Raw genomic sequence first — 25433 nt, forward strand, 5'->3', positions numbered from 1 at the left:
TCAGCAAATATTCCTTTTCCTGAGAAGATTCCCAAAACTCCTGAAACTGATTGTTTATCAGTGACTGTCCCTGTTGCTAAACCCAATCCTAATTGTTATATCACTAGATCAAGTCACATTTCCAGACCATGTTCCCAATACAAGGCAACTTGGACATGAATGTTGTATTTATTTCTCAGTGTCTGTATAATTGCATGTCTTTTTCAGATGATTTTAATGTGGGCAACTCACCAAAGAGGAAAGATGTAGATCAGTATGTATGTATACCTTTAAGAAGCTTTCCATGGGTTTGTACATCTATATAAATACTGAGCACGTGCAAGCCAGACTGCCATTTTGTAGATAGCTGTTGAGATGTACGCATGTATGCATGTAATGGTCTGTGTATGTATGTAATGGTCTGTCAGCTAATCAGTTTGTTTACATTTTATGTTGCTGCTATCCATCCTGATGTGTTTCTGTATAATAAAGCATATAAATGAACTATCCCACCAGTTCATCTGGAATCATAACACAAGACTAGTGACAGTGGGTTGAACACTTTGGTTGAAGTGGCTTCCATGTTTGGCATACCACTGCAGTACAAGGCTTAGAAGGATGAACTGGCAGATTCTAACATGCCTATTTCCAAATGGATTGGGAGAAGGCCAGCAGACAAAACAAGTGCTGGGTCTGGGGGCAGGGAAAATGTCACACCAGTTACAGAGTTCTTCAGGCTCAGATGCAAGGGAAGTGGATTTTTATTCCTGATGTCTTTCTTTTAGGCCACCTCTCACTATCAAGTGGTTCTTTGTGATGATGTTCCTGATATTTCCTTCTATGGTGGTTCTCTGAAGGCAAAGAATCCCCCAAACTTGCAGATGGCTGTTCCACCTCTGATGCTTGATAACAGCCTCCGGCTTTTTCTGCATCAAGCAGTCATGCCCATAAACTTCTCTACTTCTGTATGCCTCTATAGTGAAAACTTCATAAGTCTGGCCAGTCTGCTATATGATATGACTCTTCTAACCTTAAAAGATACAAAGAATACAAATCTTTATATGGATCTGTCATGCATCACTGCAAAAGCCATAGGAAAGGAAATAATGTTTTCTAACCTAGCAAAAGAAAGTGTTTCTTCCACAATGATATTTAAGCTTTCTATGGACTGGAGCTCTAGGGTGAACCCAGAGTGACAAACCTACTTGCAAAAATACAGCATACACCTGAAGCAAGAAACAAACAAACACTGCATGGGCTGACTGTCCTGTTCCCATTATCCAGGATGCATGTGCATCCTGGCTCTGTGGTGAGTAATCAACAATGTTCTGAAAGTTGGGCGGACATCTTCCTGTAGCAAATTTCCATGCATCAGTAATACTACAACAATGATCCATAAAGAAGACAAAAGAAGATATGTACTCACCATAACATTCCATGTTTGTTGTCCTTGATCTCGCCTTCCTTCTTGCTGGTTGGGTTTGGAGCCGATCCTCGGCTCCAACTCAGCCACATTCTAAAGCTCGAGAGCTTCCACTGGCTCTAGGCTAGACCCTATTCCAACATGCCTAGCGAGAGTTGCCCAGATCTCATTTGTGATGATCCATAACACTAGACTATAATGTGCAAATATAGATAGACATGTATATAAATTATAGATGTGTATGTATGTATGTATGTATATATATATATATATATATATATATATTTATATATATACACACACACACATAAACACCACCAAGATAGTAGTAAAAGGACTCCAAGTCTATCCAACTCATAAGGCAGGAGAGGAATCACAGCCTATGTAGCCAAATGATGGATAATTCCTCTCAATCTTCCAGGAGGGGGAAAGGAGGATGGGATGCAAGAAGGAAGGCGAGATCAAGGACAACAAACATGGAACGTTATGGTGAGTACATAACTTCTTTAAGTTATGTTGTCCCTATCTCACCTTCCTGCTTGCTGGTTGGGACCGCGTCCCCAGCAACTTCTTCTTGAGTGGCTCAATGGAATAGACTCTTCAGGACTGTGGAACCAAAGTATGCCCTGTTCCAGGAGGCCACATCTATTTGGTAATGAGTGATGAAGGTACGGGGATTAACCCATGTAGCTGCCACACAAATCGAGTCTAAAGGCAGTCTCGCCTGAAAGGCAGTAGAGGTAGACAAGGCCCTAGTTGAGTGTCCTCGAATTTTTCTTGGCAGCTACTTGTTCTGTAAATTATAAATGAAAAGTGATGCTATCTTAAAGCCATTTTGATAAAGTTAATTTTGAGACTGAAGTTCTCTTTCTGTTTTCTGCAAAGGATGCAATTTGTCAGATTTTCTGAATTTTTTTATCCTGTGCAAGTAAAAACATAACTGTCTATGAATATCCAGTTGGTGGAGTTTATAGTCTACCTTGTTGCCATGGTTAGGGAAGAATACAGGTAGTTCTATTGACTGATTCAGACTGAACTCTGAGCAAATGTTTGGTAGGAAGGAGAGGTTGGTTCTGAAAGAAACCCTATCTTTGAGAAAAATTAAGTAAGGGGGACGAATAGATAGAGCTTGCAATTCTGATACCCTCTCCTAGCTGAGGTAATGGCAGTCAAGAAAACAGTTTTCCAAGTAAAGAATTTCAGAGAATAAGTATCAGCCGGTTCGAAATACGGAAGAATCAAGGCAGCTAGGACTAAATTTAGATCCCAAGGGGAAAGCTTTGCATAACCTGTGAGAGATAACGTTCAAACCCATTTCTCCCACATGAAATTTGGGAATAGCAGCCAGTTGAACTCTGATAGTTGCTGCTGCTGCTCCTTGGTTAAAGGTTTGAGAGAGAAAATCGAGGATCTTTGAAATAGGTGTAGTAAAAGTGTCAATACTGTTTTTGGCTGCCCAACAAGTGAACTGCTTCCATTTGCTAGTATAAAGTTTCCTCATTGAGGATTTGAGAGAGGAAATTAAAATATGTTGTACTGCTGGGGAGATGTCAGGAAGCCTGGCTAAGATGAGAAGTGGAGGAACCAAGCTGTCAGCTTGAGGGTGTGTATGGAAGGATGGCTCGTAACTGGCTGATGCTCCAGGAGATCTGGAACTGGGTCCAGGATCCAGGGCTTCTCCTGGAGATGGGGCCATAGAAAGGGGAACCATATTTGACGAGGCCAGGAAGGGGCAATGAGTATTAGTTTGTAACCCACAGATTTTGCTTTCTGAAGAACCTTGGGTATTCGAGGGAATGGGGGAAAAGCATAAAGAAGTCCTGGGGGCCAATCGTGAACAAATGCATCCCTGGGTGACTGTCCCGGTGGGGGGACTAGGGAGAAATAGCTGCTGCATTTGGTATTGATGGAGGTGGCAAAAAGGTCGCTGCAAAGCTGACCCCACTTACAAAAATTTGATTTGCAATATCCTGCTTCAGGGACCACTCGTGAGGCATCAGGATAGCCCTGCTTAGCTTGTCTGCTATCACGTTGGATTTCCGCGGAATGTGCGTTGCAATCAGAAAGCGTTGGGAAGACATTGCCCACTATCATACTCTTAGAGCCTCTCAACACAAGGGGTAGGGGATCTGGTTCTGCCTTGCTTGTTGATGTACCACACTACTGACATGTTGTCTGTTTGAATTGGGATCGTCCCCATAGGCAGAGCGCCCTGTATTGCATGCAACGCCAGAAGCACCACTCTCTCATCTCTGGGACGTTGATGTGAAAGTGGTACTCGTTTTGTTGCCAAGTTCCTTGAACAGTCTGTCCCAGATAATGCCCCCCCCCAATCTGGGAAGCATCCTTGGTCACTGTGGCTACTGGTTGGGGGAGGATGAACGGTCTGCTTATTGTCACCTGCGTACACTGAAGCCACCATTTTAGGTCCTTCTTGCAGGTCTCCATGATGAGAATATCGTGCGACATGGGAAGATCTTGCATGGACCATTGAGCAAATAGCCACTGTAATACCCTCATGTGGAAGCGCGCCAAGGGAACTAGCATTATTGCTGCCGCCATTGAGCCCAGGACTTTGAGAACAAATCTTGCCTGAATCTTTTTTCTCTCTATTAAGATTGAAACCTGATGTATAATGGTAGACACCCTCTCCTGAGGTAATTTTGCTATCATGTCTTTTGTATCTAAATCTGCCCCTATAAATTTAATATATCGACAGGGCAATAAGCCAGACTTTTCATAGTTTATAGTGATGCCTAGCTGTGAGCAGAAGCAAATTGTGGCGTCCCTTGCCTCAGTTAGTTGATTCTTGGTGGTGGAGGTAAGGAGCCAGTTGTCTAAATATGGAAACACCCAGAATCCTAGACGCCTCAGATGAGCCGTGACTACTGCCATGCATTTGGTGAACACCTTTGGGTCTGTGGTGAGTCCAAAGGGCAGAGCTCTTAACTGGTCGTGACTGGCTCCCAGCCGGAAGTGTAGATATCTCCTGGAATGCCTGTCCATCTTGATATGGTAGTATGCATCCTGGTGATCGATGGAGCACATCCAATTGTCCTTTTCCAAAAAGGAAGTATAGACTGCAGTGTCACAATCCGGAACTTTGTCTTCTTGACAGACTTGTTGAGTCTGCTGAGATCCAAAATGGGCCTCCAGTCCCCTGTTTTCTTAGGAACTAAAAAGAACCTTGAGCAAGTTCCGGATCCGATTTGGTCTGCAGGAACTTCTTGGATGGCTCATTTTTCTAGCAACCTTTGAACTTCTAGGGTTGTTTGTTCCCTTACAATGGGTGGCACATCTGCGATGGATTTTTGTTTTCTGGGAAGAGTTGGCATGGAGAAAGGAATACTGCATCCCCTGGATATTACTGACTGTACCCATGTGTCTTTTGTGATACTTTGCCAGGCTTCTAGGTACAGTGACAGTCTGCCCCTGACTGCCTCCAGAGATGGACAGGCGGGCCTACTTTCTGGAGCGCTGGAAGGGCCTACCAGAGAATCTATCTCTGTTGCCCCGACTTTGCAGACCCCCTCTGCCGTGAGGGCAGCATCTCTCATTACTGTTCCCCCCTCTGCCCCTGGGGGAAAAGTCACCACGTGCATCAGGCGAAGCTCCCTGGGATTTCCAGAACTACATTTTCCTGCCTTTTTGACCTTTGGGATATGGTCTAGAAGGCGTAGAGAAACGTACTCCCATGGCAGAGAGTTTTGCCATCTTGCTCGCACCTGGTGAGAGTCTTTTACCTTGGGCCCGAACAATGACGAGCCATCAAATGGGGCAATGGTAAAGGAAGACTTTAAGGGCTCCACGAATTGACAAAGGCGCATCCAGGAATGTCTCCGTAAGGCGACTGCTGTGCTTGCTGCCTTGCTTGCTCCATTGGCCGGGTAGGAGATAAGCCGCATGGAGGAGTTAACTACAGAAGATAAGGTCGCAAGCTGAGAAGCAGCTCTGTCTGCAGCTCCCGCATCTGTAGGATCCTGTAGGGTATCTCTTAGCTCTTTCAGGAGATCCCTCTGGAGATGAGTAAAATGGGACAAATAATTCAGTGACCTAAGTGTAAAGGCCGGTGAAAAAAAGATACGCTTCCCATATCAGTCCATCGGATGGGACTCCTTGTTCAGCGGATGGACGGAAGAAGTTTCTGCAAGTTCCTTCTTTGTGGCTGCCGCAACCACCATAGCATCAACTGGTATGCCCTTAGTCAGGAAAGGTTTGTCTTCTGGTGCAGTGAAACTTATTGGGCTTCCATGGAACTGGTTCTATAGATTTTGGGGAGCTCCACACCTTTTGACTTACTACACCTAGCAGCAGGTAGAAGGGCGGAGACACCCAAGAGGTGGAGGGTCGGGAACCACATGTGTCCAGGTACACGGACTAGTCTTGAGAAGGGGGAAAAGAGATTTTCAGCCACTCCTCTGCTTGAAGATTTCCAGGATGTCTGAAAATGAGACATCCTCAGAGGGGGACTGTGGGGACCCTTCTGAGTCTTCCAAGTCCTTATCCAATGTCAAGGACTCAGGGGAGTCCAAATGCTTCCTCTTACAAGTCCTCTTCCGAGGGGTGCTCTGGAGAGGTTTCGGAAGGGGGGGTGCATCCTGGGCCATTGGTTCCCTACACCTGGGAATAGGGGTGGTTCGGAGTGGACACCGGCCCAGAAGGGGAAGGAGCAACTGAAGCAGAGGGTGTAGCGGTCTGAGAGGACAGCACACTCATCACCTCAAAGGCATCATGATCCCAGCTCGATAGAGTCTCCGGCTCTGAAGAGCCAGGAAATCTCCTACGAACCGAGGGTGATGGCTCCGAGGCTGATGTAAGTGTCGAACTCACCTGCGCCGAAGCTCCGAGTGGGAGAGTAGGGTCCGATCTCGCTCCCCCCCAGAGCCAAAGAGGGAGTGTTGGCCCCCAGATCCCTCGAGAGAAGGTGGTATCGATGGGATCGGAAGTTGATGTCAGACCCGAGAGACCCAGGGTTTTCAGATCTGATGGTTCCACCACAATGACCTCCATGCACTCCAGCTCCGAACTCAGGTGAGTCAAAGGATGAATTGACGACAAAGTAGGTTGGACAGTCAGCCCCACTTCCATATGGCTGGGCAAAGATAAAATTTTAGCTAAGGCCTGTGTCCTGAGTAGCCTCTTCACCACCCTCACCACATAGTCATCCGAAAGGCTCCTGGATGATCGAGAGGAATGGGTGGACAATCAGTGACTGCCCGCCACAGACTGGAGAAGTGGGGACTGTGGTACGGAATGCAACGGTTCCAAGCAGGGAGACCTGGATTTTTTATGGCTCCTAGACGGTTCCAAAGATACTGATGGAACCAAAGGAGATAAAGCCTTGCCAGACCCGACCGCTATTGGATCTGATCAACTTGCTGGTTTGTCTTTGCCCTTCGATGGTTCCGAGGCCGGAGCCGATGAAGTTGCCAATTTGGAGGGTTTGTCACATTTCCTGCCTGATTTCCTTCCTTTGATGCCTCAAAAGGCCCTTTCAATAACCCTTCTCAATATTAGCTTGTTCTTGTGCTCCTGCAGGACTCTAGAGCTAAAACCATGACAAATGGAACAAGAGTCCTGCAGGTGAACAGCTCCCAAACAGTATACCCAGCTAGTATTGTCCATTGGTTAGAGACATCTTTTGGGTCCAGGAATTACACTTCTTGAATCCAGAAGGCTTGGATTCTTTCGAAGCTTCCTTAGACATATTTACCACAAAATACAACAAGATACTATAATAGGGATAACAGAATGGAAAGAAACACTCGCTCAAAAAACAGACAGAAAAACTTTTTTTTTTGGAAAGGGAAAGTAGCGAAGGAGGAGAGTCTTTAAGCCAAACGAGAACTCCTCCAACCGAGGAGATGCCTCTAACTTAAATGGCTAGCTCCTTAGACCAACAGTAGAGAAGGGAAATAAGGTAAAGCCCTCTAACTAAAACAGGCTGAAAGTGTAGGACGAATCCTCTAACTTAAATGGATTGGCAAGTTAGAAAGAGAAAGGCTAGGCCTGAGAGATAAAGAAGCAACGGCCTCAACAATAAACAGCAACTAAAAAGGTGGTAGACAGAGGAATAGACAAACACCAGATTCTACTGACCTACAGAAAAAAACTATGCTACCAAATAACAGTATTTTACAATAAACAAGTAGAAAAAACAATCTAACTTAACCTGAGCCAGTCGTCAGCAATACCGAAGCTTCAAGCGGCAAACGACATCTGGGTAACTCTCACTAGGCATGTTGGGATAGGGTCTAGCCTTGAGCCAGTGGAAGCTCTCGAGCTTTAGAATGCGGGCGAGTCGGAGCAGAGGATCGGCTCCGAACCCAACCAGCAAGAAGGAAGGCGAGATAGGGATAACATATCATCTTTTTGTTTGTAGTCTGATCATGCAAAGATAACAAAGGCATTGTTCTCTTGGTTGAAGGGGTAATTACGATGAACGAAAGCTGGCAGAATAGTACTGATGGCTGGACAACAATGCAGGCTTGGCTTAAGCCTGACATTATTCTTTAATTATTCTACACCTTTCCACATCCTGTTTTGCCTCACTGGAATGAGCCTCCAAGCCAGTCCCTGTACTGGAGAGCTAGTTACTAACAGGAAACCTGGAAATAGTACACCAGTGTCAATCCACTGAGAAAAGCCTCTGAAATTAAAATATGAGTACCTTTACAACTCTAACCATCCTAACGGTTGGACTTCAGTTTGCATATTCTTCATGTTATCAGGCATACAAACTATTCATTGTTTCAACAAATTCATGTTGCTTTACTTTCTAAATTAAGAGTTCTTTTACAGACAACAGTGTCTTAAAATTCAATGCTACATACAAATTCAATGCATTTCTGCCATTGCGAAATGATAAAAGTGCATCAGCCTTATATTATACTTCAAAGTCCAGAAATAAAGCAGGAGTAGATAAATAAAATCACTTTCTAATTACTGGCTAATAGGGCTTACTCTTATTTTACTTGTATGTCACACATATATGCATACTGAACACACACGTAACATTCTAGTAATGCACATACGTTTAAATGAATAATCAAGACATTACATGATGTTGTGGTAGTGCAAAGTCACTTAACATTAAGCTTAGACCCTGCACAGACTACATCTAAAGTAAAATAATGATGTATTACTGTTTTTGTTATTGAGGGATCAAGAAGGACAACATTTAGCAGAATTCATTAAATATGAAACAGGCTACTAAAACCAGAATGTCAGCTGTTAAATGAAATTCACCTCCTATCTAAACATACCATCCACTTTCTCAGATATTTATAATTAAAGCTGAAATTCCAATACCACATTAAAAAATCTGTAGTCCACAATTTGGTCTGTTTTGCAAACAACCACTGTAAAATAGTGTATTCCTCACGCACACAGAACACTTACTTGTGAGACCAGGTTGAAACAAATGAAATCTGGAGATAAAATGTTTTTCTGTGCTGCAAAATACATGTACAAAAGCCAGTAAACATACCGGATTCAAGGGTGGTCGAGATCGGATAAAATCCAGAATTACTTCATGGGCACTCTTTTTCAACCTGGGAGGTATATCCCCATCAACCTTTAAGAAAATGGAAACAGAATAATATAACAATGGTTTTAAAAAAAACATACAATCATTTCTTACAGTATCTTAACAGATGTTCAAGTAATTCATTGTTGTAGTAATCCTTATTAGTGGGACTTGTTGCATTATGGCTGGACATCCGGTTTGACTTCCAGAGCTCAGCACTCTCCCTCTACTGGGCAAGCAGATACCCAAACTCTAGGGAAATCAGAATACTCCAGCTATAAAGCTGATGATGTCTGCCCATGGCAACTGTTGCAGCATTTTCTTTCTCTGGAAGACAGTAGGGTGTCTATCCTACCTAATCTCAAAAAAGGTCCTACGAATTCTAGTCAAGCAGGGGACACCAGAGAACATTTTCTGGACCAGGCAGGAAAAAAGGTTCCCCCCCAAGTCTAGCCAGATTTAAGCAGGCCTAAGGCCCTGAGAAACAAAGAGGAAATAGGAAACTACAAAGAGCTATGGTACATCAAGATGCCCAAGAAAAGTAAGAAAGAGTGCTGGCAGGGAATCAGTACCGTGACAAGGATCTACAGAAGTATCTGTTATTATATTAAGTACTTGCACAATTGTACAGCCTGGCAAAATCTGTGACTCAGAAACTGTTACTGTAACTAACCAGAAGAATACATTTTTTTTTTCTCCCGACACCAGGATAAGCAGTGCATGCTGATTTCATTTTTTGAGGTAAGCTAGATGACGGCCATGCTATCATTCCCAGTCATACCAGCTGTCTGTTATCACAGCCCACATCTGAACTAGTCAGTGAAGTAGTAAATAAAAAAAAACCTCTGACTATCTGCCCCATTCCAGGTGCCCTTCTCCCCCTTTTCTGGGCAGTTAACATCCCACATCAGAAGGAAAGTTTTCAGTGGCTCTCCTTATTTGCCCAAGTCTGACAGAATGAGAGTTGATCTCCAGTGACCATCATTCATGGAGAGCACTGCTTTTTGTGCTTTCTTTTGCTTAATTTCTAAGAAATCTCAAAAATCTAGCACAATGTTTAATACTCGAAGAATATCTTGAATCTCGCCAGTAGTAATAGTTGATCCAGTCTGTATGCCCATCCCCATCACTACAACCCAAAAATATATTTGCATCCAATTAGATCAAACCATAACCTTTAATAAATACACAGAAGCACAGATAGATAAAACTCTTTCTCAGCTAAATGATTTGCACAAAGGTTCACATCTATTAAAACACAAAAGCTAGAAAATTGATTACTATTAATATGCTACTGCTGCCAAGGCTTGAATTTACACCCCTGCTTATTGATCCAAAGCAGAGAACAAAATTCTAAGGGTTACTCACTTATCATACCACAGAGAACACCACTGCTTAACCATTCATAATACTAAATGGCTGCCTGTCAAATTTCATGCAGTGTTTCTGGTGAATATCCTAACATATAAACTTTTTTCCTCTACTTTTTACCCCTGCTGTGTGTCAATAATCAGCTCTCTCCTGGCCAATTGGCCCCATTTGTTCCGCATCATTTGGCAAGGGTTGTCCAGGAGGGGGCCATCATGTAGAAGTCACCTTACTCCTTTGTCAGTGAAAAATATTAACAGCTGTGCAAAGTATTAACAGCTGTAAAAATACAACACTATCTTGACTGCTAGCAAGGAAGACAAAACTATGTCACTGATTACTTATATTCACTAATACTGATCATAGATGACTTTTTTTTTAGACTTGACTGGAAATGGTACTGACCAATAAAAAGACAAGAAGAAAGCATCAACAGTAAATGTGGTAATTTAAGAGAACAGGCAAAAAACAGTGCATCACACAAAACAGCACTGGCATATTTGTTAACTAGGTAACTGAACTGTTACAAATATCTTTTTCAGTCATGACCTAGGCCAAATTAGCACTCATAGCAGCAATTTTACAAATACTTGAATTAACGATAAAAAGAAGCTATGTACTCACCATAACGTTCCATCTGTGTTGTCCATTTTCATTTATCCTCAGCATATGAGTTTGGTTCAGAGCCTCAGAACCAACTCCACTATTACTACAGCTTGCAAAAGCCAAAAACACTTGAGCCCTTTACCCACATGCTCCTCTCCTAATTACCTCAGATCAAGTTTGCTGAAAGACAGAATGGGGAAAAAAAAGCCTTCATAGAGACCATATCTGGGGACCATACAACAATAACAATAAGTGATTTGTATCCATTATCCATTCCACCAAAAACTTCAAGGGCAGGGGAAAGGTGGGAGGGTATCAAGGATAAATGAAAATGGGCAACACAGATGGAACATTATGGGGAGTACATAACTTCTTTATCTGATGTTGTCAATTTTCATTTTATCCTGGACGTATGGGACAGTGTCCCCAGCTACCTTTGACCTTGGGTGGACTCAAGGAAGGATATTCCTGAGCACCACTGAACCAAATGATGCTCTTCCCCTGGAGTCCAGATCCAATTTGTAATGAGTAGTAAAGGTGTGAGGAGAGGCCCAAGTTACTGTTGCACAGATATCATCCATAGAAGTTCGAGATTGAAAAATTGCTGCAGTAGCTACAGCTCTTGTAGAATGTACCTTTAAAGGCCTAGGCAATCTAACTTTCTTTTTACTATAGATAAAGAAAATACATTCTTCAAGCCATTTGGTTAGTACCACTTTGCTCATTGGTTGGCCAAGTAGATGAAAATGAAACAAATAGTTGGTCGGATGTTCTTAAATTCCTAGTTCTGCATAGATAGAAATGTAATAGTCTGTGAACGTCTAATAAATGTAAGCATTATTCATCTTTGTTAGTAAAATTGGGAAAACAATACTCATAAATTAATAGTCTTGATATTTTCATCTCTGACACCACCTTAGGCAAACTCTATCTTTATGGAAAATCAGGTAAGGAGGTCTAAACGATCAGGCTTGTATTTCTGAAATTCTTCAGGCAAAAGTTATCGCCACTAAAAAATATAGTTTTGCAGGATAAAAATTTCAGATCACATTCAGCTGGTGGTCTAAATGGAGGTTGAACAATGGCTTGTAGCACTAAGTTGAGATTCCAAGGTGAAGTAGGATCTCTGTAAGGGGGTTTTACCAAAAATATTCCTTTTAAGGAGGCCTTGCAAAGCTTATGAAAAGCCAAAGAGGATTCTTTAAAACCATTATGGAAATTAGAAATAGCAGCTAATTGAATTTTTATAGTAGACTGGGAAGCACCCGCTTTAAAATGTGAAGCTAAAAATTCTGGGACTTTATTGATGGGTGCAGAAAAGGGGGGTCAATATTGTTATCAAGAGCCCAAAAGGTAAGCCTCCTCCATTTACTAGCATAGAGTTTACAGGCAGCTGGCTTATGACAACCCAGTAGTACACAATGTACCGGGGAGGAGAGAGAGAGAGAGAGTGATGCCTGGCTATTAACAGAACTGGAGAAACCAAGCTGTCAGCTTGAGGTTCACAATGCTCGGATTCACAATGCTCGGATGGATTAATCCCTCTTGATATAAGGAATATTGGTGGCAGATATTCTTGGACTCCTCTAGTCCACCAGGTCTTAACGGTGTTATTTCGATTAAACCCTTGCTAGCCATGGATTGAACTTGTAATACATTATATTGACATTTTGGAATACAGTTCCGTGAATGTTTGACAATATTTCATGTGCAGTAACATTTTACGTTTTATTTTACATTATATAGTGGGATTGTATTCCCACTAGTAATATTAGGACAGTTCAACGTAGGGTATGGTATAATTTTTATTTTATTTGATAATTTTTATGAGATTTTTAGATTATCAGGCAGCGCCTGACACGTTTAGGATAATACAGCATAGCATGAGTGGGAGATGAGAGAAAATGTGTTCCGACTACTGCATATTAATTAAGCATTAATTATTGTATTTCATTTTATTTTAATTTCATTTTACTGTTTTATATATATATATATATATATATATATATATATATATATATATATATATATATATATATATATATATATACACACACAAGTTTGTAGTATGTTATGTCAAGTTAATCTGTTTGCACATTTAGTGTTTACTTGTTGGTGCCATACAACTTTAAAAGAATAAGAAGTGTTGACTTGATGGCGCCAAAATGTTTATTTAAAAGTTGGGAAGTACATTGTTGCTTGTTCTGATGAAGCTTGCAGTCAGCAAGTGAAAGCGCTTAACTTTTGGATGTAACACAACTTTTGGATGTAACACGCATTTGTTGAATAAAAATTTCAGCTTATTTTGTGGTACTCGCTGGATTTATGTTCATGGTTCTACGTTCTTGAATGGGTTCGCGTTGGTAAATTTGCTACTACACAGAGAGGCATTCATCTCAAGACACAGACAATCATAATGTTCTGTTTTATTCATTTGGTTCAGCAGTACACCGGAATGTTATTTTGACTTCCAGATAGAAGGTCTGGAGCTGGGTCCGGAATCCAAGGCTGTTGAATCAGATAAGGCCAAAGAAAGGGGAACCATATTTGTTGAGGCCAATAAGGTGCAATGAGGAATACTCTGCTCTTCAACCGGATTGCTTTCTGTAGGGATTTCGGGATTACAGGAATTGGAGGAAATACATACAGCAATCCAGAGGGACAAATGCGGGGAAGAGCCTCTCTCGGTGACTCCCCTGGAAGGGGGATCAGGGCAAAGTAGTTGTTGCAGTTGTTGTTTAGGGGAGAGGCAAACAGGTTGCAGCAAGGCTGGCCCCATTGATGAAAAATCCTGTCACTTTTGGATTGAAAGACCACTTGCAAGGCAGCAGAATACACCTGTTTAGTTTGTCAGATATCACACTGGAACCCCCCCCCTGAAATGTACATTGCTATCAGAAAGTGGTTGGAAGATATCATCCACTGCCACACTCTGATAGCTTCTCAATAAAGGGGACAGGATTTGGTTCCTCCCTGTTTGCTGATGTACCAAACCACATACATATTGTCCATTTGAATCGCAATTGCTCCTGAAGGAAGAGCAATCTGAAATTCTTGCAAAGCTAAAAGCACTACCCTCAGCTCCAGTACATTGACATGCAAGTTGACTTCTGTGGGGGGAACCAAGTGCCTTGGACAGTCTTGCCCAGATAATGCCCCCCCCCCCCATCTAGGAGATGTCTGAGGTCACTATGGCTTGGGATTGTGATGGGACAAAAGGACAGCTTAGAAGAATGTTTTCAGAATGCATCCACCAAGCTAAATCTTTTCTGCAAAGATTGATGATCAAAATCAGGTCCAACATGAGTTGGTGTTAACACTGACAATTGAAATGCTAGCAACCACTGTAGTACCCTCATATGGTATCCTGCTAAGGGAACTAGTTACAGCTGCAGCCATGGAGCCCAGTGCTTGAAGGACTAGACAGGTAGTTACTTTTCTGTTGCTGGTTAGCTTCTGTACCTGAACTCCGATTTTCTGTAACCTCACAGGGGAAAGAAAAGCTATGGAAATTTGAGTATTTAGAAGAGCTCCTATGAACTCTAAATTCTGAGTTGGGGTCAATTTTGATTTTTCGTAAAAAAAAAAAACGTTATTCCTAGATAAGAGCAAACGTGAAGTACATGGTCTCTTGCTTCTATCAAATGATGCCTGTTCAGAGCGGTAATGAGCCAATCTAGACACGGAAACACTCAAAATCCCTGCAGTCTCAAGTGTGCTACTCCTACTGCCATACACTTGGTGAACACCCTGGGGGCTGTGGTGAGACCAAAGGGCAGAACTAATTGAAAGTGACTGGCTTCCAGCCAGAAGTGGAGGAATCATTCTGGATCATTTGTCCATCTTTATACAGTAATATGCACCCTGGAGATCTACTGTGCACATCCAATCATCTTTTTCAAAAAATGGAAGAATGGATTGTACCATGACCATCCGGAATTTAGTTTGACTAACTGATTTAATCAGCGCACTTGGATCCAAACTCAGTCTCCAGTCCCATCTTTTTTGGCACTAAAAAGAATCCTGAGTAAATTCCGGGCTCTCTCTCTCTGGTCTGGTGGGACTCCTTGAAGACTCTTTCTAGAAGTTCTGGGATATCTAGAACTGCTTGTTCCCTCTGACTGGGTAAAATGTCAGGGATTTTCTTGCATATGAGAAGACAAAGGGAAAAGTGAATTGTATAGCCTCTTGGATATAATCCTCTGCACCCAAGCATCTGACATTATTTGTAGCCAGGCATTTCAGTGCAGGGATAAGCATCTGCGGCTGCCTCCAGAGGAAGACAACTGGGCCTTCTTTCAGGAACACTGGTAGGATTTACCAGAGAAAGAATCCCTGAAACCCTGATTTTGCAGGCCACCTCTGCCATGCAGGTGGCATAAAGTCCTCCTCTCTGTCCCTGCGGGAACTACCTCCACGTGTGTCCTGAAAAGGACCGTGGGACATTTTGAACCACATTTTTCCACTGCTTCTCTTATTTCTAGAGAATGGTCTTTGAGGAGTGTAAAAATGTATGCGCACAGCAGAAAGGATCTTTCTTGCACCTGGATAAAGTTTCTCTAACTTTTGGACTAAACAGGGATACTAGTCAAAGCGTGCATTGAAGAATGAAGACTTAAATGGCTCCAGAAAGTCACACAGGTGCATCCAGGTATGTCTCCTAATGGGAACGTCTGTACCCTCTGCTCTGGTAGTCCCTTTGGCTGCATAAGCGATGAGCCTCATGAACGAATTGGATACATACTCCAGGCAGCCGACAGGAAAGCCACCTTTTCTTGGACATTCTCAGAAACTGTTCCTCGAAGGGAACCCGGTAACTCCTTGACCAGAACCCTCTGAAGTCTGCTGAAGTGTGCCAGGAAATTCAAGGACCACAAGGCATAGGTCGATGATGCATAGACCCACTTCCCAAACCTATCCATCACCACTGAGACACTCTGTTGGGTCGATGGCTAGAGAAACTTTCTTCAGCCAGTTCCTACTTTGTGGCTGTCACTACAATCATGGCATCAACTGCTAATAATTTGGCCCAGAGCTGTTTGTCTTCAAGGCAGACAGAATTTTATCAGGCCTCCTGAGGATGGGTTTATTATTATTAGGGACCTTTCACACCTGCTGAGATATCAAATGAGCGAGCTTGTCAGTGGGAAGAGTCACCCAAGAGTTATAGGGTCAAGTGCCAAAGGCTTGCAGGTACACTGACTCCTCGGAAGAAGGATTTTTGGATTTCTAGCCAGCACTCTGTTTCAATATTTCCAGGAAGTCTCCAAAGGAGACAACATCAGGGGGTGACTTTGGGGATCCCTCACCTTCATTGAAGTCTGTGTCTTCAGTCATCAATTCTTCTGGGGAATCAAAGTGCTTCCTCTTGCACTTTTTCTTCCTTAGTGTGGTGATCTGGGGAGGTATCAGAAGAGGATGAAAACTGTTATCTGAGACTCCTGCAGCCTTGCCACTCTCTGACCCAGTGGGAGTGCAGGTTGAATATCGGAGTGAGGAGGAAAGGGACACTGGCTCCAAAGTGGAAGGAGAAGACTGTCTGTGGCAGTCAAGACTCTCTCCATGGCCTCGAAAGCTGGACCCTCCCTCCTGAAGAGGGAAGAGAGCCTGCAACCAAAAAAGACTGCCTCGGAACTGTGGTCACTCCCCACACCAAGGAGACAGTTTCCAAGACCAACACTGGAGCTGAGCTGATCCATGCCAAAGCTCCAAGATGCAGAGACCTCTCCAAAAAAATAGTGTTGACTCACTCCCCCCAGAGCTAGCAGGATAGACGTGGCCTCGTGAGGCTTCTGAATCCGAAAGGAGTGAAGACCTCTGAGCAAAATAAAAATGGTTACAAAGATACAGACATCTCTGCAACTGATGCAGTCAGCACCAGACAGCTCAGAGCTAAGAACTCTAATGTTTCACTTGAAGTCAGAGGAGGAAAACCCAGAGGGGTAAGGGAAGGATCAGCTCCTATACCAAAGGAGGCTGGGGCTGAAGAGGTACCTGACAGCCATCTCATGCAGAGTATCTTATTAACTAGCCTCTCCACATCATCTTCAGTTAAGCTCTTGGAAGAATGGACAGAATGGGTGGAGGGTGATTTTGGCCTTTCCAGAAAAGGCGAAGGCAGCTTTCCTGTAAAGGTGTCAACAGAAGGTGAATATGATGTCCTCAGAAGATCTACAATGGATGACTTGTCACTTTGCTTACTTGGTGTTGAAATAGTTGATAATGGAAGAGATATCTGCTCTGAAGGTTTTGGTGTTGAAAAATCCAGATGTTCCTGCACCAAAATGCTAGGTGCCGAAGACTGTCTTCCTCCAATAAACTCAGTTCCATAGGTCCCTTTAGGACAGAAGTTTTAGTAGAAGAGTTGGTCAGTTCCAAGGGTTCTAAAGGAACCGAGGACTTGGCCCTTTTGGAGGATGGTGCCGATGGAGTGGAAGGCATTGATATGCTTCTCTTTTTTTGGTTTCTCCAAAACTTTGGAAGTAGGAGAAGACACATCGGTCTTACTCTTGGCTTTATCAGCACTGGATAATGCCTCACTGAAACCTGACTGAAGCATATCCTTCAAAATCAGTTTAAGTCTTTCCACTACTGCCCTGTGACAAACTGTGACATACAGAGCAGTCTTCTTGAAGGTGAACTGGGCCCTAGGCAATAAACACAGAGCAAATCAGTGTCTAACATAGGAATTTTGTGCCTATATTTTTGGCACCTTTTGAATCCATAAACTTTAGGTTTATCAGCCATAATGAAACATTTTTAAAGTTTGCAAATAATTGGCAACAAACCACACACACACACACACCACACACCGAAAAGCTTCAGAAATATTTTTTTTTTAAATAGAAAGAGAAGCAGTAGGAAGAAAAACTCTCAACAATGATAGCTAAGAATACACAGAGGTGTACGGTAGAAAGAACACCATCAGTGATGATAGTTCAGAATACACCAAGGTGTACAGGAAGAGAAGGAGAGGATAAACCTAAAAGTGTTAGAAAGAACTGGGTGGGTTAACGACTAATAGGTAAAGAAGAAAAGAAGTAAAAATGCTTTCAAAATTTGAAATAGATCAAAAAAGTTACACTTAGCTTGAGAGCAATGGCGAACGCATCTGTCATGAAAAGTGGCAAATGAGATTTGCGGTAACTAGGCGAGGAGCATTGTGGGTAAGGGTTAAGCTTGAGAGTTTTTGGCTTTCGCGAGCTGTAGTAATGGCAATGTCAGTTCAGAGGCTTGGAACCGAACCCATACGTCGAGGATAAAATGAAAATTGACAATATCAGATCAAACAGTTCACACAAATATGATGATGATGATGATAATAATATTAAGGGCAGGTGCAGTTAAAATATTTCTGAGGTGACCCCACTGTCAATAGAAACAATGACAATGTTTAATTGTATTTCTATTATAGTCTATATACCGCATATTCATCTGTTTTACAGTCTAGCCAATGTCTCTTAAGCAGCTGTACTATCTTTGATGAGCTGATCCTTGAGTAGCTTTCTGAATGATTTAAGTTAATCAGCTTTCCTTTTTGCTTAAGATATGCTGTTCTAATACGCAAGGACTAGTTTCAAAAAAGCTTTCTCACTGGCAGGTAATGAAGGCTCCATCGGGCAGATACCTTCTTTTTTATGTACTATGTAAAACTGGTCTTTATTGTTAAGTTTATTATTTAGTGGAGTGCAGAAACTTCAATGTTAAAGAATTTAAAAGATGTCCATAAGAGATACCAGAAGCCAATTCACTCTCTGAAGGGCCACACGTGACATTTACCACTGATGCTTAGGTGTACGAATAGGGAGTATCTTGTTTTCATCTGCTTGCAAACAGGAAGTATTTTGTGGAGACTGATATGAGACAATGGGGAGGTTACAGTCAAAGCAAGGGAGCAGCATGTTAATTGTTACTGCCTTCTAGCTTCAATGGAGGGCAGACTTATTTCATAGCAGACTGAGTAGGGTCAATACCTTGTTAACCTATACCTCTGTATGTGTAGAGAATAATAACCTCTGATACAGTATCACACCTAAACATTTCTGTTGAGATACACATATGATTCTAAGGTAGAAGTACAGATGTGTCTTTGGGTAATACTCCAGTACTACAACATGGATTGGCCGGATCTACAACTACTTTAATAACAGCCTTGCATTCAGCATAAAAAATGGCACATCCTCTGCTTCAAAAGAAAGATGCATTCTGACTTTAAGAACATACAGGCAAACAAATTTAATTTTGGTCAAGACATTGCTACTATGGCTCGAACGGCTTCCAGGGAAGCCCATACTAGCCCATTGAAGGAATGTCTAGCCGCAACAGGGAAGTAAATGATATCTCTCTAAGCTACATCTATTTTACCCACTTCTACAATATAATACAGCTTTCTGCAGCTTACATGAAAAGCATCTGATACCATTCAAAATATCTATAGCTTAACAGCTAGAAAGATTCAAGAATTAGAAAAAAATTGCTACTAAAACAGACTAAAGAATCACACTTTTACTTAGTGGCACACAGACTATTTAAGGAAATCTCCGTCTTATCTTCATGACAGTGAATCAGAATCTGGCCTGGAGGGGGCTGTCACTCGGGCAATCATAAAGGTTGTTTTTTACTTGTCTATAATGCTGGTAGTGGAGACATGTAACCCACATAATTGTGGGAGCCCTATATCTTCCCTACACAGCTGCATGTTCCAGCTCCATTTTCCAATCATATCTCACAACCATCCAGATTTCTGCCTCATACATTTGGTCCCTTTCGCATACAATTTGTGGTTTTCTAGCAAATCACAGAGTACTTGAAGTCATTAAATAATGATAGACATTTGGGTTTCAGACTTTATACGGTTCAGAAAATGAATGCTAATGATGCAAAACCTTTAGCTGTAGCAACTTTCTACATTTAGAAGAGCAATGGTCCCTACTTTTAGACTTTTGCCCCACAATTATTTTTAGCTTTGTCCAGATTTCTTGCACCAAGAGGCTGAGAGGTATGCTGAATCAACAACTTGGTGAGCCACACTCATACATTCAGGTTACAGGCCCACCTCCTTTTTCCAAAGGACAGTTAAAGACTGACTGGTTCTACCCCTCCTTCCTGTAATAGGCACACCCATGGTACTTGCCAGCTCCATCAAACACCTGAGCTGCTAATCAAACTCTGACTGCCTTAGCCATACTCACGGCTTTACCCCTCTATGGTAACAGGATTGCCTTACTGTAATCTTCTTTTTAAATTGCAATGTCAACTGCTATAGCACAAGTGGAACTGAAAGTCAATATAAAACAAACATGTTTATTAGTACATTAAATCTGCCAGGCCTCATCGTAGTAATGGTTCAAAAATGATGCCAAGATGACAGACATACATTTACATGTGGTTGTATGCAAAATTATGACTCCTCAAAGTACATGTAGTGCATGAATCCCCAATGAGTTAACATCTTGGCCTTCCAAGATGGCTGTACATTGAATAACAGCTTAATTTCAGCTCTTCAGTGTGAAAAACTCAGAAGAGACAGCCAGTAAATTCAAATTTCTTGGTAAATTTCAGTAACTGGCTGGTAAGTGCATTGCCCGGATGCCAGCAAAAAAAAAATTCAGAGAACCTGAAAGAAAATCAATCACAAAAGGTCAGATACATTGACTGGGAAGAATTCTGCAGCTGTCCAGCAAAAATCAGTGCAAGCTCCAGTTTTGGTGCAAGGTATGACTTCCAGTAGCCACAATAAGTCAAATGTATACAGAGCTGATTAAAATAAATGAAACACTGACTGAGTTTATCAACTCAAATAACAAAAGGCTAGATAAAAATGGAAGAAGCTTTAAACAGATATTCAGATGAGGTGATAAAACAGCAAAAAATCAGAGGCTGAAATGAAGAAAAGGCTGACTGAATATCACACTGTTCAAGAAGAGATGCTTCAAAAAAATAGAATTAGAGGACACAGCACGTAGAGAAAACCTCAGATTTTCTGTTGTACCAGTGAAAGGGGAAGGAACAGACTGTATTAACTTTATGAAAGCACAAATAAGCAACTGAACTGGTACTTCACAGCATGAGTTTGCTCCATGTGTGTATGCTCCATATCTGGCCATGAAAAAACAACCTAGTCCTTACTGGCAGAAGTTGATTCTGAAAACCGTGGCAGAAGGATAAAGTACTAAAAATTGGAGACAGTAGAATGTTTTTGTGTTTGTGGAAAATAATTATCCACTGCACACTAGGAAGAAGAGGAGAAAAATTATTCCACTAATCAGGGAATGTCAAGAAGCAGGCGTGAGATTCAAACTGGTATTCCAAGCTATCTTCAGAATGTTCTGTCCTGGAGGGACAAAATCATTTTTTGATGCAGAACATGCTAAGGAGGAAATACAAAAAAGTTTGTCCAAAAGTGAGCTGTGAAAAAGTAGGAGATTCTGCTTTTTGTTCTACTGGCAATAAAGGCCATAGAGACTGAGCCAGTGAAACATTTTCGAATGTTCAATGGAAAATACTTGTGAGAGAGAAAAACACAAGAGTTGACTAGAAGACCACAGAGTATGTTCAAATTGAAGCACAGACTAGATTGGGAAGATGGGGATAAACAGGAATAAACCCATCAACTCAGAAATTGACAAATAAATGTGGAATTACAAAGCATTAATTATATTTGGAAACATGACAGAACAAGAAAACCTGGAAATATTGGATTCTGACTATTAAACTTGTAGGAGACTCTTAAGCATATGACCTGCTTTATATCATTAATCTCTGGAGAAACAGGAGGGGGGAAGAGGAGGGAGAGAGTTAACTGCAAGTAAAACAAAACTTTGTTCTTAACGATAATATTTTTATAGTGTATGATATAATCTGTATCCTATAACGTAAAGATTTCTCAGTTATTTTCAAGTGTAATGGGGATACTACAGTAAACAGATGTCCCTGTTTTTTCTTCTTTTCTCTTTCTCCTTGTTCAGTTTTAATAAATGCAGGCAGGCACTGCAATGTTAAAAAAGAAGAAAAGCCTGGTCAAAAGAGTATGATACAAAACATTGTGCTTTTTCTCATATTTTGCATACGAGAATGACTGGATTATGACCCTTGGCTTGACCTAGTAAGTTTTAAAAGAAAGCAAATACATAAAAAAGAACACTGAATATAATAAAGATTCCCTGTAGCAAATAAATGTTTGTAGAAGCAACTCTGTATCTGGTTCTTATGTCTCCATTGAGACAATCTAATAAAGAGTAATAAAAACAGAATGCTTCTTTCTTTCAATGGCTAGGAGATCATGCTTTCTGAAACCATCCTGCGTCATCAATAAAGATAAGACAAAACCAGATAATGCTTAGTAGAAGCACATGCTGTACCATGCGTCTTAGCACGGATAACCTTCCTTGTAGGTTAACCAAAGTTAAGAGTGTGGCTTTCAGTTTGGGACAATTGTTCCTACTAGGAGGGTAAAACTTCAATAACTGAAGATGTACATAGTTTTGTGTGTTAGTATTAAGTTAATAGCCATTATGGGTGTATTGGGTTGTATTTTTTTTTGTTTGAGAGGTTTCAATAAAACAATTTTGTAAGATGTGTGACAGGCTCAAGTGGATATGACGAGAAATACCTGTATAAAAGAGCAACCTGCCAAATATTAGTGTGTATGTGTAACACAAAAGCTGGAACTAGATACTTTACAAAAAAGCTGTAACAAATAAAAGGTGGGAATAACTTTTTAACATAATGATTCTTTCTACATTATCTTTAAATGTTAATGGTCTCACTGATATATACAAAAAAGATTAGTGCACTATATTAAAAATGTAGAGTGCAAATAGCTATGCTACAGGAAACACATTTGGAAAGAACAGAACATGTGAATTTGATAAAGAAAGATCTTCAGGGTGGTTATTCAGCTGAAAACCTGGGACAAAGGAAAAGAGGAGTACTTACATGAATTGCAAGAGGAGCTCCAATAGTGATTGAAGAAAAGAAAGATAACAATGGTAGATCTGCAGTACTAAGGGGCTATTGGCAAGGGAAGAGGATTATACTGTCATGTATTTACATTCAACCTAAAACTGCTACAATGGAGCTTGAGAAAATTCTGGGAGAAATAATCAGTTTTCAGTAGGGAATATTACTTAAAGGTGGGGAATGGAATTTGATTTGCAGTACTAAAGATGGGGGGCCCACAGTGGAAAACATACAGGAGGGTTGATTTTTGAAATAATTTATGAAAATATTTAACAAGCCAAAAAACAGTTGTTGAGCGCTTTCATGTATAAAATACACTTCATCAGAACACTTACTAAGCCCTAAGGCTCTCTATAAATACCTAAAAAACCGCCAAAAGTTAATTGTTTAAGAGCTACGCCCTCACCATTTCTTAAAACTACAGTACTTAATTTCTTACTGGTAATACATATAAAACCTAAAATACAACACTAAATGAAATTATGTGTAAATTTATACACTTAAAAACCAACTCTTTGCCAAAGGCAACAACATTGTACTGTGTGGTACATATTTAAAAGTAACACAAGAATGCAGTGTCAAACATTGTCACTTGTTAGAAATCAGTCTTGACATTTGTCCTAACAAGACAGGATTTGGTAGGTACAAAATTCAACTATTGCTAAAACACTGCTAATACATGCCATGATATAATATTGATGTAAAGACAATAAAATTCAGTATCCAGATTTTTGCAAGTTATATACTTCTATTAGATTTTTAAATACAATTCTTTAAGTAAAAGTAATAATTAATAAATGAAGATGTTATGTATTCCTAACCAAGGGTTTTGTGGGGATCGTGTCATTAAGACCTGGAAGACGCTGCATTTAATTTCAACTGCCATTTTATTTCTTTCTCTCCACTGTTCTCTTAATGTCCCCCCCTCGGATTCTCCCTAACTACTTCCAAAATTGCAAATTTAAACTTGTCACATGTTTTACTTTTAGAAATGTGCCTAAATAAGGCATTGTTCTCTTCCCTCTTCCCTATACAGTAAATGTGATCGTAAATTCTGTTTTTAAATAACCTGTCGGTTTTCCCGACATAACAGGGACAGGAACAGCACATGGCTAAATAAATCAAATGCTTGGTGTTACAATTACCATTGGCAAATCTAATTTTGTTGTTGTTGATATTTTCTAAAGTACAACATGCATCCTCACATACAAAGGCACATTGTGAACATCTACCACATTTCCTGGTCCCCCATCTCTGTGTGTTGTTACTCCCCCCTTGTCTATTGGCCTTCCATTCAATAAGATTTTTAATATTTGGGCCTGTTTTGTATACAAAGGTGGGCCTGTCACTGACAAAATCTTTGATAGACTCATCACTGGTAATGATGTTCCAATTAGAAGTAATAATTTTTTTGACATCATCTGCATGTTTCCCATACTTAACTATATAGGATTTGAATATTGATTTGTATCTTTGTTGTCATGACATTTCTTACTAGTATCAGGGAGGATTGTTCCCCTCCCGAACAGTGGTGTATACTTTTCCCCATTCCTGTAACACAAAGCTAGTCACATCCTTGGTCAAGTAGGCGGATACCCTTTGTCCCTAAACATACTCCCTATGTGGTTGATTTCCAACTCCATGTCCGCCGGGCGTTGTCATCCTCAGCCGTATGCACTGACCTTTGATAATACTACGTTTCTGTGAGTAGGGGTGACTACTACTGAAATCCAAATAACCATTACTAAATGTGTCCTTCCTGTAGATCTTGGATTGAAAGGACCCCGTCATTGAATATGTACACATCAAGATAGTTGATTCCACTCATGTTGTATTGGTGTACAAACTCTAAATAAGTGGTGGTCTGGTTAATATATTCAATGAATTTGGACAGTGAAGTAGTGCTCCCCTTCCATAACAGAAACAAGTCATCCAAATAGCGGACATAGCAGGATATGTGTTCCATCCACTCACTGTGTAGTACAAACTCTTCCTCCCAATCCAAGAGCACAAGATTGGCATAAATAGAGGCAAGCTGCCCCATGGCCACACCAGAGATTTGTCGAAAATATTCACCTTCAAAGAAAATGAAGTTGTTGTCAAGTACAATTTCTGTAAACTCAGAAATAAGCCTAATCTTCTCCCAACTTAGCCCACTGTGTTTCCTCAAACTAGCTGTAAATCTTTCCAACCCCTCATCCTTGGGAATACAGGAGAAAAGATCCTTGATGTCAACCGTGACAAAGATCATACCTGGACTCCATAACTCTTGGGTGAAGATCCCCAGAAATTCCCACGAATCTCTGATGATGTGCTGACACCCTCCAAGAGTGTGTTTTGACCAAAAGTCAACCATTCTACCAAAAGGAAAGGTTTTGCTGTAAGTGCCTGCAATGATGGGTCTAAAAGGGGGGTTCAGCACATCCTTGTGCACCTTTGGAATTCCGAATATGGTAGCTAGTTGTGGGAAATCAACCTTAAGGAATTTGTAGAGCTCTTCGTCAATTCTTTCATCCAACAAGAACTCTTCTAAGAACAAATTGATCCTGTTGTGGGCAATGTTAACCT

The 25433-nt window shown here is 41.1% G+C and overlaps 1 protein-coding gene across 4 annotated transcripts in view; it reads right to left on the bottom strand.

The window, feature by feature from the left end:
- The window catches only part of LOC122798334 (protein spire homolog 1-like), an 893363-nt gene that overhangs the window by 822868 nt on the left and 45062 nt on the right, over window positions 1-25433 (bottom strand). For all 4 annotated transcript variants that reach the window (XM_044067180.1, XM_044067179.1, XM_044067177.1 and 1 more), the window contains exon 2: window positions 8892-8978. In XM_044067180.1, coding sequence (XP_043923115.1) covers window positions 8892-8978 — 87 coding nt within the window. The remainder of the gene's footprint in view (window positions 1-8891; window positions 8979-25433) is intronic.

This window comes from Protopterus annectens, chromosome 3.part1 (genome assembly GCF_019279795.1).
Source record: "Protopterus annectens isolate FY-2018-M chromosome 3.part1, PAN1.0, whole genome shotgun sequence".
Classification (NCBI taxonomy): Eukaryota; Metazoa; Chordata; order Ceratodontiformes; family Protopteridae; genus Protopterus; species Protopterus annectens.